Genomic DNA, 14,288 nt, shown 5'->3' on the forward strand with positions numbered 1-14,288 from the left:
CACTGTCTCTGGGTGCTGGTGCTGCAGGTCCAGCGTGGCCGTGGCCGTGGAGGCGGGGGGCGGGGCTGCGGGGGCGGGGCTGGCACTATCTCTGGGTGCTGCTGCTGCAGGCCCGGTGCTCCCCACGGTGGCCCCCAAAGGTTTTGTTTTCTCTGTTTTGCACCTTGGTGGCTTCACGGTGACGTAGGCTTTCGGGTAGAGGACTTGGGCCAACTGCAGGCCTGTGCTTGGTAGGCCGGTTGATCAGGTGAACGAGATACATTTTCATCTGTTCACCGTGGGTTTATTGGGACGTGACCCCATAAGCTGAGGAGTGTCTACACTTGATTACGGGGAGCTGCCCCGAGATCCTGCAAGTGGGTTAAAATGTAGCATGTCTGGGGGCCGGCGCTGTGGCTCACTTGGTTAATCTTCTGTTTCGCTGTGGCTCACTTGGTTAATCTTCTGTTTGTGGCGCCAGCATCCCATACAGGCGCCGGATTCTGTCCCAGTTGCTCCTCTTCCAGGCCAGCTCTCTGCTGTGGCCCGGGAAGGCAGTGGAGGATGGCCCAGGTGCTTAGGCCCTGTACCCCATGGGAGACCAGGAGGAGGCACCTGGCTCCTGACTTCGGATTGGTGAAGCTCCAGCCATGGCGGCCATTTGGGGGTGAACCAACAGAAGAAAGACCTTTTTCTCTCTCTCTCTCTCTCTCACTGTCTATAACTCTACCTATCAAATAAAAAAAAAAGTAGTATGTCTTAAAATCTAAAAAATATTCAAAATCTTTAAAATTCTGGACTTTGAAGCCCTCCTGGCACCCGGTGGGTAGGGGAAGGAATTGTGAACCTGTGGAAGACGGGGTTAGTGTTAGGAAGGAACTGTGAACCTGTGGAAGACGGGGTTAGTGTTAGGAAGGAATCGTGAACCTGTGGAAGACGGGGTTAGTGTTAGGGACAGGTGCTGTGTAACATGGGGTTAGTGTTAGGGACAGGCGCTGTGTAACACGGGGTTAGTGCTAGGACAGGCGCTGTGTAAGACGAGGTTAGTGCTAAGGACAGGCGCTGGTACTGTGGCACAGCGGGTTAGGTTGCCGTTTGCAGTGCCGGCATCCCATACAGGTGACAATTCTAGTCCCAGCTGCTCCTCTTCCGATCCAGCTCTCTGCTATGGCCTGGGAAAGCAGTAGAAGACGGCCCAAGTCTTTGGGCCCCTGTACCCACGTGGGAGACCCAGAAGAGGCTCCTGGCTTCAGATCGGCACAGCTCTGGCCATTGTGGCCAATTGGGGAGTGAACTAGCAGATGGAAGACCTGTCTGTCTCTCTCTGCCTCTCCTTCTCTCTGTGTAACTCTGACTTTCAAATAAATAAATCTTAAAAAGAAAAAACCAGATGGACAGAGAAAGTCCACTGGTTCCCACCCCAAATGCCCACAACAGACAGGGCTTGATCAGACCAAAGCAAGGAGCCAGGAGCCCAGTGGGGATCTCCCACCTTGGCGGCAGGAACCCGGTTACTCGAGTCAGTGGCACAGCCTCTCAGGGCCTGCACTGGCAGGAGGCAGCCCTGGGAGCGGCACCCGGCCAGCCTGCTGTGGGCTGTGGAGGTCTCAGCCACCAGGCTTCGCGCCCACTTCAGTGCAGCCGTGCAGCTGGGCTACCTGTTTGCTGCTTGGAAGATGTCCCTGTCCTGCCCGTAACCCCTGCCGACACTCTGCTCCCCGCTGGCGCTGCCCTCTCATCGGGCGCAGACTCTGGTTCTGGTCTTGACTGCGGGAAGTAGTAGGCAGTGCTTCCTGATGCAAAGCTGTGATGAACGCCCAGGGCCTCACTGAACGCGCAGGATAGGGTGGGCACGCAGCGGCAGGTCAACCGGGGAGTCTGGCGGCTTCCTGGGTGTCTGTCTGTGTGCACCAGCAGTCCTCTTCGCCTCGTTGTGTGTCCCTGGGATCCGTGGCCTCGGCAAGCATCCCTGCAGGGGAAGGGGTCACGCTGACTCTTGATCACTGAGCCTCATTGGCCAGAACGAGTCACGCCCCCGCCCCCAGCCACAGGGGAGGCTGGAGGCACAGTGTGTCGAGACTGTCGTGTAAGACGTGAGCATCACAGTTTGTGGAGATGCCTTTGAGTCTGCTCTGCTCCTGATGCCCGCCGGCGTGCACCCTGGGAGGTGGCAGCGGCTCAAGTGTTCGGGTTCCTGTTACCCACATGGGAGACCCAGATGCAGTTCTAGGCTCCTGCCAGGCCTGGGCCAGCCCTGGCTGTTGTCAGCTGGGGAGTGAACCAGCGGATGGGAGATCTCCGCCTGTCTGTCTCCCTCCGCCTTTCAGGTGAAATGCAGAGAAAGAAGTGGCCGCTGTGGCGAGCGTGTTTGGTCTGTGCTGCCTTCCCCGTCCACGGGTGCTCGGCTGACGCCTTGTCAGCAGGGCTGGCCTGGTCCTCTTAGCTTCCCGTCCCCTCCCCCACTCTGCCTTGCAGCATGATCTGCTTCTGTCCAGACTGTGGCAAGAGCATCGAGGCGTCGTTCAAATTCTGCCCCTACTGTGGGAAGGCCCTGCCCGCACAGGAGCGCGTGGGGTCCCGGGGCCGCGTCCGAGCTCGCGTGCCGGCCTCCCGAGGTAAGGGCCGGGCTTTGCCGGAGGGGTCAGGTGCGTGTGCGTGTTTGGGGAGGGGGATGGATGCCTTCGCAGCCTGTCTGACCCTGCCCTGATGCGGGAGCAGTCCGGGGCTCAGGCCTGGGCAGCGCTGGGCACCTTCTCAGCCTCGTGGCGTTGAACACGGTACGTTGACAGCTCACGCAGTTCCATCTCCAGCCCCGACTCATGCCCCGAACCCCAGATCCACAGAGCAAACTGCCTGTTTCCCAGGCGTTAGACGTCCTGTGCCCGTCTGGATCTGGGCGTGCCCAGAACCGAGCCCCCAGCATTCCTGCCCGCCCCGCCCCCCCCTCCCCCACTGCTCCCCACAGAGACGTCCACATCCAGCGAAGGGCAGCTCCACTTCGGTTTCTTGGGCCAGACTGTGGGGTTGGCCTTGAGTCCTCCTCCTCTCCCATCCCCACACCCCCACCTTCGGCACCATTGTCGGCCCTCCCCGCCTATCAGTGCAGAACTAAGCCACTTCCTGGCCCCCCATCCGCCTGCACCCCTCGCCTGTGCTGCTGCTTCTCTTACCCCTGCGGTCTTCGTGTTAAAGTCCAGAGCTCACTGCCCAGCTCGCCACCTTCCCGAGAGGCCTGTCGTGGTCAGGACCCCCTGAGACCTCACCTGCTGGCCCTGCAGCCGCGCTGCCCTCCTCCGCCCCTCCACACCTCCGTGCTCAGAGCCTTTGCACCTGCTGTCCCCCTGTCGAGTGGTGCTTCCCTCACCCACCTGCACGTCCCACTGGCGGGGGCCGGCGTTTAGTGCTGTGTGGGCTGGGGGTGGGGTGTGGCCTTCACTGTTGATGGCAGCGAGCTGTGGAGGCTTTCCTAGCAGGTGAGTGACACCGTGTGATTTGGTTTTGAGCTGGCTGGGAGACCGCCTGAGGGTCAACTCAAAGAGGACTCTTGGGTTCAGCAGCGTGGCAGTGCGGATGAAGGTCAGAACCCCTTGTGGTTCCGCCCGCACAAAGATGTCACTCAGAAAGTAAGGGACGCCTTCTTTAATTAGAGGGACCGGAGAGTGGAGGGAGTCCACGGAAGTGGGATGCAGTTAGAGAACGAGGTCACGGACTGAGCCAGTGCTGTGGGGGCAGTGCCGGTCCTGTCTTCCCTGGTCACTGCTGGCCTGGAGCCTGAACGGCACGGGAGGCGATCGTGGGTCTGGGACTCCCGGGTGGGCAGCTGGGGCAGACGCAGACCCCGTCGTCCTGAGCCCCGGCTGTGTGCGGAAGGCGCGGACGTCTGCCGCGAGAGTTCTAGCCGGGAGCTCGCGGTCCCGCCGCTTGGGGCCGGGATTCTAGCTGGCTGAACGCTTACTGTAGAGTGGTGAGGTGTGCGTGCCCTCCACGCAGCTCCGCCCTGTGCAAACAGTCCTCCCTTGGGAAACGCCCTCAAAGGCAGATCTCCAAGAGAGCTCCCCTGTGAACTCCGGCCAGCACGCACCCAGTCCACGTGGAGCTAGGACAGAGCCAGTGGGAACGACGGGCTGCAGATCCGACCTGCAGACACCCAGCGCTCAGAACTCACGGAGGAGCGTGTTCACAAAGCGTGTTTAACACGCTTAAATAAATAGAGTGTGGCAGACAAGTCAGCAAGAACCAAGCAGGCAGGTTGGAGGGGAAGCTCTAGTGATTATAGATGTAAACTTGGCCAATGTGCAGTCTAAGTGGCAGACTAGACATAGCTAAGGGGAGAGTTAGTGAGCTGGAAGACAGATAGGAAGAAGTTACCCACAAGAGAGCACAGAGCAGTGATGGGAGATGCGAGAGAGAGGCCAGACCGTGGGGGGACAGTCACCGGAGAGCGAGCAGGAGGGGCTCTGAGGGTGGAGGCGGGCAGGGCTGCTGTGGCGGTGCGGGGAAGGGTGCGGGGAAGGGCGCTCGGGACTCCAGCCCGCCTTCGGTCCGCCTCTTCTCTAGGCTCGAAGAGAGAGCCGGGCTCCAGTGCTGAAGTTTCTCCCAAGAAAGTGAAATGGTCCAGCACCGTCGCCTCCCCCCACGCCTCCCTCTTGCTAGGCGGCGGCACTTCTGTGTCCGAAGATACCGAGAGCCCCTCCGAGAAAGCCAAAGGTGAGAGGCAGGCCGCTGCGGGCACCGGCGGCGTGTGGGTCAGGGCTGCTCCGGGCCCTGCCTGTCGTCCCCCACCCCGCCTGGGCCCTCCTCCCAGCGGCGTCCTGCTGCCCCCCTCGCCCCCAGCCTGCTGTCCGGATGCTCTGGCCCCTGCGTTGGCTCTCTGCAATGCTGCATACAGAAAGGGCACTTTGGAGGGTTCTCAGTGGCTCACCTCGGCCCGGGGCACTCACTCCCTCCTCTGCCTGGCCCACTCCCCGTTTTCCAACTCTGCGAGGTGTTGGTCCCTAGGAAGCCTCCCCTGGCGCTGCCGGCTGGCCTGAGACGGCCTCGCTGCGCCCCCGGCCTGTGTCCATCTGGCACCTCCAGCGCCTGCCGCGATCGCTCTCTGCCTGAGTCGCTCTGGCCTCCACACACCTCCGGCCCCATTTTCTGGACTTGGCACCGTTGTGGGCAGGGACTGAGTGTGACTTGTCCAGGGCCCAGGACATGGGGCTTGAGGGTCCTGTTCCCGTGGAGCCTGGAGCCCTGCCCCCAGGGCCACCCTTCGGCTCCTGTTGTCCTGTAGTGTTCAGAGGCTTCTCGGTGTGTCTCGGGGGCCGGCTGGGGGATGCAGCCTGGCCCGTGGCAGAGACTCCCTGCCGTGCCCTGGCTGTCAGCCTGGAGGCCGTCCACGGGCAGGGCCTCCCCCACGTCTGGACCGTCTCAGTCCCACGCACTGGGCCAGACCCCACTGCAGGACTTTTGGGGTGAATGTCTGGAATATCTTTCCTCTGCCTGACAAACTCCTACCCATCCAACAGAACCCAGCCCCAGGAGCCCTCCCTGACATGTGCAGACACAGTCACTTTCTCTCTCAGCCTTAGTCCCCATGTCCTCTTTGGAGACCAGGCTGTGTCCGGGTCAGATGTCCCCCCCAGCACAGGCATTTGGACAGAAAGGCCTAGCTCTGCCCCACATCTGGCGACCCAGCGTTATCACACAAAGCACCTGACACAACCAAGGTCCCAGGAAGTGTTTGTTGAATGACTAAATGTGCAGCATCGTGAGTCTCTCCCTGATGTCACTTTTTCTTCATTGGGACCATCTGCATGCAGGGTCCCGGAGCAGACCCCCAACCCCCAAAAGCAGCCCGCAGACGACCAGGCAAAGCCCTCAGACTCTGAAGCGGAGCCGGGTGACCGCCTCGCTCGAGGCTTTACCCGCGGGGACGGTGCTGACGGACCAGAATGGGCAGAGCTGGAAGCTGGGAGCCCTGCAGACCAAGGACGCCCAGGGCATCCTCTATGAAGGTGCGCTGTCGGGAGGGGGCGGGGGGCGGATCCCCGGCTGCAGAACGCCTCCTGGGGGGCGGGGCGGGGGGCGGATCCCCAGATGCAGAACGCCTCCTGGGGGATGGGGGTGGGGGTGGGGGTGGGTTGTGGATCCCCACCCGCAAAACGCCCCCTGGGGCTGCGCCTTGCCTGAGACCGGGTGAGTGCAGCAGGCTGGGAGGAGGCAGCTGGGAGCGGTGGGGACTGCGGCCAGTTGGAAGCCGTGTGTCCTGGGTGAAGCCCCTGCTCCTCAGCGCCACCTGCTGCTGTCACGTGGCCTGCAGGCCCCGTGGCCGTGTGATGAGGACGGTTGCTGTGGCCATCTCAGAGTGGGTCAGCTGTGGAGATCACACACTGAGAGGTTGTGAAAAGTGTCTTACAGAACTGGGGTCTCTACAGCGAGCAGGGCGGGCCTCCCACCCGTGTCCAAAACGCAGCCTTGAGAGCGTGGGAGAGACTGGCTCGGGTCTCAGTGTGGTTGGGGCGGGCTGGGGTGCGGCTCCCACGTGTGAGCCCAGCCTCCCAGGGCTTGCGTCTTCCTCCAGCAACAGCGAGGAGGCCCAGGTGGAAGAGAAGGGAGGGGAGGCTCCCCTGGAGCCGTCAAGAGGCTAAACCTCAGAGAACGGAGACACTGTGTTTTTGAAGAATTGTTTATCTGAGGGAACAAGAGGAAGATCCACCTGCTGGTTCACTTCCCAGTTGCTTACAAAGCCAGGGCTGGGCCGAGCTGACCCAGGAGCCCAGAGCTCCGTCTAAGCCTCCCAGCGGGTGGTAGGGGCCCAGTGCGTAGGCCGTGCGTCCCTGCCCTCCCAGACACGCCAGCGGGAGCTGGACCCGAGGCAGAGCAGCCAGGACCTGCACTGTGGCGTCCCAGGTGGCCTAACGCGCCGCGCCGCGCCACCACACCCACGTGGCTTCACTCCGGCTCAGGCTGTCTCACAGAAGCAGCAAACCACGCCCGAGTCACTCATTCGGCCCACAAGCAGGTCTTCAGGCAGCGCCTGCTGCGTGCTAGGCCCTGGTGCCTGTGCAGACGTGCTGGGGCGGGGTGGGGGGTGGGGCTGGGGAGGCCCTGCTGGCTCAGAGCTCGCAGTGGGGGTGGGGTCACCCCAGGGCAGATCGCGCTGTCTTCTGCCAGTGTGCCCCGGTCAGGAGGAGCAGTGTTGTGTCCCTTCTGCCTGACACGTCCCCGATTCCAGACTCCCGGGGAACAGCAGGTGCTCAGTGCTAACCCCTCGTCCGTGAGGAGAGCGCTCCTGAAACCCGGGCCCTAGACCTCACAGGCAGAGCCGCCTCGGGCTGCTGCACCAGCCCGGTGCCGCCCTGCTGGCTTTGGCAAACATGGAGAAGAGCAGAGCCCATCGGGAATAGGAGGGGCCAGGTTGTGCGAACCGGGGAGTAGATGCTGCTCTGACCGTGACCCTGACCTTCCTGCAGGGTCATAACCGTGCTCTCCTCTCTTCCTCCATAGCTGAGCCTTCCCCGAGTACCCAGAAATACCGCTTCTCACTCAAATTGGTGAGTGCCCCGGGGAGGGGGCGTCTGAGCTCCTCTGAGGGCGGGGGAGCAGTGGGCGCTGGGCGGGGCGGGCTCCCAGTTCTTCCTGTGCCCTGCCTCTGTGCTGCTGCTTCCTGGTGGGCAGCCTGGGCAGGGGCCTCCCCTCAGCTCTGTCCGCCTCAGAGCGGTGCAGCCAGTAACACCACGGGCGTGCAGCCCCGCCCGCCGCTGCCTGCCCGAGTTAGCACGGACTTCACCAAGCACCCCCTGGGTGCCGGGGTCTCCGCACTGACGATTACTTGAGTCGCACGGCAGCTGGCCGTCAGTGCAAGGTCAGCAGGCGGGGAACGTGCTCAGGTGACCAGCAGGGAGGATCAGCAGAGGGAGCGGGAGGCAGGCCATTAGAGGACGCGCGTCGCAGGAGGGCGTCGCCCTGCTCTGTGGCCGCGTCCAGGGTGCTAGGATTACGGGTGTCTTATTTTTCTCTCTTCCTTTATCAGGACTGTCTCCCTAGATAACCAGGGACAGCCCAGAGAACCAGGGACAACCCAGCCCGTCTCAGCTCGGCCCTGGATGGGGCCCGGGAGTGGTTTGGAGCGTGGGCTCAGAGCCAGGCTCCCAGTGGCAGGTTGCACCTGCCGTCACGGGCCCGTTACGTGCCCAGCAGCAGGCCAGGAGTTTCACAAGCACCATTTTTTTGTTTTGTTTTGTTTTTAAGATTTATTTATTTGAAAGAGTTACAGAGAGAGGTAGCAACAGAGAGAGAGCTCTTCCATCCGCTGGTTCACTCCCCAGGTGGCCGCAATGGCCGGAGCTGCACCAATTCGAAGCCAGGAGCCAGGAGCGTCTTCTGGGTCTCCCACATGGGTGCAGGGGCCCAAGGACTTGGGCTGTCTTGTACTGCTTTCCCAGGCCACAGCAGAGAGCTGGATCAGAAGAGGAGCAGCCAGGACTAGAACCGGCACCCATATGGGATGCTGGTGCTTCAGGCCAGGGCTTTAACCCACTGTGCCACAGCGCCGGCCCCACCACTTTGGTTTTTAAAAATTTTCATTTTTATTTATTTGAGAGACAGAGAGAGAAAGGAAGAGAGGACTCTCCGTTTGCTGTTTACCCCCAGATAACTGCAGCTGCCAGGCCAGATCAGGAGCCAGGAGCTCGGTCCTGCTCCCCGCTGGCTGGCAGGGATCCGAGTACTGAGCCGTCTCTGCTGTCCCCCAAGGTCACGTTGGCAGGGAGACGGACTCGCTGGCAGAGCCAGGACTTGAACGCAGGCCCTGTGACGTGAGATGTGGCGTCAGTGGGCATCCCAGGGCCAGCAGCACACAAGGTGCTCTGTTGACCACCTTGTCCCTGGTGCCCAGGGCATAACAGGGCCGTGCAGAGTGAGGCAATGAGGAACGAGTGCAGGGCCGGGTGGAGTTTGCACCTGAGGAGAGCCTGTGCCAGCTGTATTCGAGATAACTGGTTTAACTGCCGCTTTTTAAAAAGACCTCGTGTTAGTGATGGCTCGAGGAGATAATATCTTGCTGCTTTCTCACTTGAACATCTGGGAAGTGGCCCAGGGCTGCTAAGGTAGTTACATAATCACGGAGCCCAGATTCCTTCTGTCTTGTTGCTCTGTCTGCCTCGACTCACAGCCTCCATCTCTTAGGCTGAGACAGCTGCTACAGCTCCCACCATCACATCTGCATTCCAGGCAAAAGGAACAGGAGAAGAGGAAAGGCCTGCCCCAGCCTTTTAAGGGTAGAAGCTGGAAGTTGACCCACATTTCTCCTGCTCACGTCCCATTGGCCAGAGTGTGGTCATGTGGTCATTCCTTACTGCAAAGGGGGCTGGGAAGTGTAGTTTTTAACTGAAGGCTGCACGTCCAGGGACAGTTCGCAGATCTTAACGTCCCAGAAAAGGACCTGGGTGCTGGGAGCTGTGCTCACTGGCAGTGCCCTCGGGAGTCTGGCTCAGGTGCCGAGGACTTGAGCAGCCTGTCAGGGCTGCCATTAGGTTGGGTCGTGACTGCCAGAGGTGACCTTGAGTCCCTCGTCTAAGACGGTCCCGTGTGATAGCCCTCTGCCCCCCCCCCCCCAGGACGCCAAGGATGGACGCTTGTTCAACGAGCAGCACTTCTTCCAGCGGGCCGCCAAGCCTGTGCAAGGTACTCCGCGGGGCACGGGCTCCAGCTCCTCCCAGGCAGCGTGGGGAGGCCCGCAGGGTCATCCTGCGTGCCATGGCCTCACTCCCGTCACCCCTCGGGCTCAGGCGCACAGCGCAGGCGGCAGTGCCAGGCCTGGCTCATGCCATCTCAGGGGCAAGCATTCGGTTTTTAGGCACACTGCAAGCTGGTTGACTTTTTCGTTTAAAAAAAGATTTATTTGTTTATTTATTTGAAAGTCAGAGTTGCAGAGAGAGAGAGATCTTCCATCTGATGGTTCATTCCCCAATTGGCCACAATGCCCAGAGCTGTGCTGATCCGAAGCCAGAAGCCAGGAGCTTCTGGGTCTCCCATGTGGCTGCAGGGGCCCAAGGACCTGGGCCATCTTCTACTGCTTTCCCAGGCCACAGCAGAGAGCTGGATCGGAAGTGGAGCAGCCGGACTCCAACTGGCGCCCATATGGGATGCGGGCACTGCAGGCGGCGGCGGCTTTACCCACTGCGCCACAGTGCCGGCCCTGATTGTTTTTTTTAAAGATTTTATCTATTTGAAAGGCAAAGTATCAGAGAGAGGGGGAAAGGGACAAGGAGATCTTCCCTCTGCTAGTTTACTCCCCAAAATGATCACAACAGCTGGGGCCGGGCCAGGCCAAAGCCAGGAGCCTGGAACTCTGTCTGGGCCTCCAACATGGGTGCAGGGGCCCAAGTCCTCAGACCCTGTTGTGCCACCTTCCCAGGTGCGTTAGCAGGGAGCTGATCAGAAGCGGCCCAGCCAGGACTCGAACTGGCGTGCGTGTGGGATGCTGGTGTCGCAGGCAGCGGCTTACCCTGCGCCACGGTGCCGGCCCCTGGGAGCTGGTAGTTACACAGAGCCATTAGTAAAGAGACATAAACCTGCAATCCGGTGTGTCATACTCAAAAGTACAGGCTCACGGGGTGTCCTTTCCTGATTCCCACGCCTTCTCTTCCCTGTCCTGGCTGCTGCCGCGCCTGCGGGGAGAGCCCTGGCTAGAGCGGGGCTGCCACTGCCTCTTCCCCGCCACCTCCAGGCAGTCGGGGGCGCATGTATAGCACAGACGCCTGGCCGGCCAGCCAGGCAGCTGTCCCGCCTCACCGCGGCCCTGGGAGATGGGGGCATGTCTGGTGGCACCGCGGCCCTGGGAGATGGGCCACGTCTGGTGGCACCGCGGCCCGCTGGGCCCTTGGTTGGCCTTTGTCAGCTCTGCTCCACCACTCCTGTTCCCTCCGCTCACCGCAGACTGCGTACACAGAAGCCGTCTTGTGTCACCCTCAGACGCATGTGGACCACCTTCACCCACACTGCCCCACCCCTCCTGCTGTCACCCACCCACCCACAGAGATGTCGTCTCTAGCCGGGAGACTCGGTCTGTGTGGGCTGGGCCATTGTTCCCGTGGGCCTGAAGCCAGGTGGTCTGTGACCTCGAGCCCCTGCCTCCCACAGTGAACAAGTGGAAGAAGCTGAGCTCAAACCCCCTCCTGGCTATCCCCACCTGTGTGGGTTTTGGCATTCACCAGGACAAGTACAGGTGAGCCACCTCCCCTGCCACTTCTGGCCCTCACCTTCTGTCCATGGGACCCAGGAGCCGAGGGCCACTCAGTCGCTTGCCTGCTCCCTGCAGAGTTGAGCCAGGCTTGTGCCCAGCTGGTCAGAACCCTGTTCTCCCTCGGGGCCGGGGCCTGCAGCCCCCAGCCAGAGTCCACCTGGGTGCCCACATCCGTCACCTTTGGGTCTGCCACCTCCGGGGCGCTGATGTCTTCCAGGTTCTTGGTGTTTCCCATCCTGGGGAGGAGCCTGCAGTGGGCCCTGGACGACACCCCGAAGCACGTGCTGTCCGAGAGATGTGTCCTGCAGGTGGCCTGCAGACTGGTATGTACCGAGAACTGATCCTGGGGTGGGGAGCTGTGGCTTCCGGGATGCCTCCGGCCCCCACCTCTCTGTGGGGCGTGGTCACCAGCGCCCTGATGCAGGCAGGTGGTGGGAGAGGCAGGTGTGCTGTCACGGGGGCTCTCGAAGGAAGGACCCCAGCCTCCAGTTGAGGGCTGGAGTGGGCTTCCTGGCAGAGGTGGCCTCTAAGCCGGTGCGCACGAGATGAGTGGGAAATAGCAGGGGTCTGAGGGCGTGGGGGCGGAGAGTGTTCCAGGCCAAGGAGGCTGCTGTGGGAGAAAGCGTAAGGCACCAGTTCATTAATATTCATCAGACTGCCCAGGCCCGGTTTTCACGTCTTGGAGCTCAGTCTGGTCGGGAGGAGCGCTCGGAAGCAGTGGTGCAGACTGGGACAGGTGCTCCACGTGGAGGCATGCCCGCACCGAGATGGGCAGCAGGGGCCCTGTTTAAACCGCCGGGGTAGTGAGGTGCTGCCTGGGCCGTGAGGGTCTTCCTGTCAGCGGCGTGACCAAGGGTGGAGTGGGGAGGGCAGCAACAGCCAGGTCACGTGGCCTTGACCACCAGTCTGCGGAGCTGGAGGTCTGTCCTGAGGGTGTGCCGGAGCCTTGGGCGGACAGGGAGCTGGAGGTCTGTCCTGAGGGTGCGCCGGAGCCCTGGGCGGACAGGGAGCTGGAGGTCTGTCCTGAGGGTGCGCCGGAGCCCTGGGCGGACAGGGAGCAGGGGAAGGGCAGGGTCGGCTGCTGGTGCAGGAGGCCTGGGGAGCTGTGGGGTGAACTGGGGCAGGTGAGGAGCCCTGGGGAGGTGTGGGGTGAACTGGGGCAGGTGCAGGAGGCCTGGGGTGGTGTGGGATGAACTGGGGCAGGTGCGGGAGGCCCTGGGGTGGTGTGGGGTGAACTGGGGCAGGTGCGGGAGGCCCTGGGGTGGTGTGGGGTGAACTGGGGCAGGTGAGGAGCCCTGGGGTGGTGTGGGGTGAACTGTGGCAGGTGAGGAGCCCTGGGGAGGTGTGGGGTGAACTGGGGCAGGTGCAGGAGGCGCTGGGGAGGTGTGGGGTGAACTGGGGCAGATGTAGGAGGCGCTGGGGAGGTGTGGGGTGAACTGGGGCAGGTGCAGGAGGCCCTGGGGTGGTGTGGGGTGAACTGGGGCAGGTAGACGAGGCCCTTGGGGAGGTGTGGGGTGAATTGGGGCAGGTGTGGGAGGCCCTGGGGAGGTGTGGGGTGAACTGGGGCAGGTGCGGGAGGCCCTGGGGAGGTGTGGGGTGAACTGGGGCAGGTGAGGAGCCCTGGGGTGGTGTGGGGTGAACTGGGACAGGTACAGGAGCCCTGGGGTGGTAAGGGGTGAACTGGAGCAGGTGTGGTTGGGCCTGGGGTGGTGTGGGGTGAACTGGGGCAGGTGCAGGAGCCCTTGGGGAGATGTGGGGTGAACTGGGGCAGATGAAGGAGCCCTTGTGGTGGGGTGGGGTGACCTGGGGCATGTGCAGGAACCCTTGGTGTGGGGTGGGGTGAACTGGGGAAAGTGAGGAGCCCTTGGGTTGGTGTGGGGTGACCTGGGGCTGGTGGATGAAGCCCTGGGGTGGTGAGGGCTGAACTGGGGCAGGTGGAGGCTGGGGCTGCACTTGGGAGGGGAGGCGGCCCCCAGGAGCTTCTCAGAGTAGAGCAGGCGGAACCTGGTGGCCAGTGGAGCCTGGGGTCTGGGACGGGGGTGGAGGGGTATAATCAGGATGTGACTACACCTGGACAGCGCAGCGATGACTGGGGCTGGAGATGGAAGCTGTCCGCCCGCGCTCTAGGGGAGTGAGGATTCCTCCCTGCTCCTGGGCCGTTAGCGCACAGGAGCACAGGCACTTCCACCGGCCCGGCCTAGCAGCGGGAGCCCTCCCGGCTGGCTGTGGTGTGGGCCCAGTGCTCAGCGTGCCCGCTGCCTTCCCCTCCCAGCTCGACGCCCTGGAGTTCCTCCACGAGAATGAGTATGTTCATGGCAATGTGACGGCTGCGAACGTCTTCGTGAACCCAGACGACCTGAGCCAGGTGAGAGCCGTCCTCCTCCGGCTGGCGGGGCTCTGGGCTCAGGGTCCCATCTGTCCAAACCGCCGTTTACAGTGCTTGTTGCAAAGGATCGGTGTGCGTCGTGGCTCAGGCACTCCTTTGAATAATTCAGGAGAGTTGGGCGACTTGCCGGCAAAACGGGTGAAGGATCGGCACAGCGGCTCCTTAAATACTTGAAAAGATGCCCGACCTCCCTACTTTAACCTGAAAACCAAATCAAAATGTTTTCTCCCTTTCAATGGGCAAATGAATTTATTCTCTGTGTAATTTCAGTTCAATCTTTTTTTTTTTTAATTTTTGACAGGCAGAGTGGTCAATGAGAGAGAGAGACAGAGAGAAAGGTCTTCCTTTTGCCGTTGGTTCACCCTCCAATGGCCGCTGCGGCTGGCGTGCTGCAGCCGGCGCACCACGCTGATCCAATGGCAGGAGCCAGGTGCTTCTCCTGGTCTCCCATGGGGTGCAGGGCCCAAGCACTTGGGCCATCCTCCACTGCACTCCCTGGCCACAGCAGAGAGCTGGCCTGGAAGAGGGGCAACCGGGACAGGATCGGTGCCCCGACCGGGACTAGAACCCGGTGTGCCGGCGCCACAAGGCGGAGGATTAGCCTAGTGAGCCGCGGCGCCGGCCTGTTTTGTTTTTTAATATTTATTTATTTATTTGAAAGAGTGGAAGAGAGCGAGCGAGAGAGAGGTCTTC

General features: G+C 61.8%; 1 protein-coding gene across 5 annotated transcripts in view; it reads left to right on the plus strand.

Annotated features, from left to right (window-relative positions):
• VRK3 (VRK serine/threonine kinase 3) overlaps nucleotides 1-14,288 on the plus strand; it is a 39,366-nt gene that overhangs the window by 1,670 nt on the left and 23,408 nt on the right. For all 5 annotated transcript variants that reach the window (XM_062177927.1, XM_062177926.1, XM_062177928.1 and 2 more), the window contains exons 2-9: nucleotides 2,455-2,594; nucleotides 4,537-4,686; nucleotides 5,784-5,978; nucleotides 7,471-7,517; nucleotides 9,582-9,648; nucleotides 11,107-11,191; nucleotides 11,427-11,532; nucleotides 13,482-13,574. In XM_062177927.1, the coding sequence (XP_062033911.1) occupies nucleotides 2,456-2,594; nucleotides 4,537-4,686; nucleotides 5,784-5,978; nucleotides 7,471-7,517; nucleotides 9,582-9,648; nucleotides 11,107-11,191; nucleotides 11,427-11,532; nucleotides 13,482-13,574 (882 nt within the window). In that variant the 5' untranslated portion in view covers nucleotide 2,455. The remainder of the gene's footprint in view (nucleotides 1-2,454; nucleotides 2,595-4,536; nucleotides 4,687-5,783; nucleotides 5,979-7,470; nucleotides 7,518-9,581; nucleotides 9,649-11,106; nucleotides 11,192-11,426; nucleotides 11,533-13,481; nucleotides 13,575-14,288) is intronic.

Source organism: Lepus europaeus, chromosome 19 (assembly GCF_033115175.1).
Source record: "Lepus europaeus isolate LE1 chromosome 19, mLepTim1.pri, whole genome shotgun sequence".
NCBI classification, from domain to species: domain Eukaryota; kingdom Metazoa; phylum Chordata; class Mammalia; order Lagomorpha; family Leporidae; genus Lepus; species Lepus europaeus.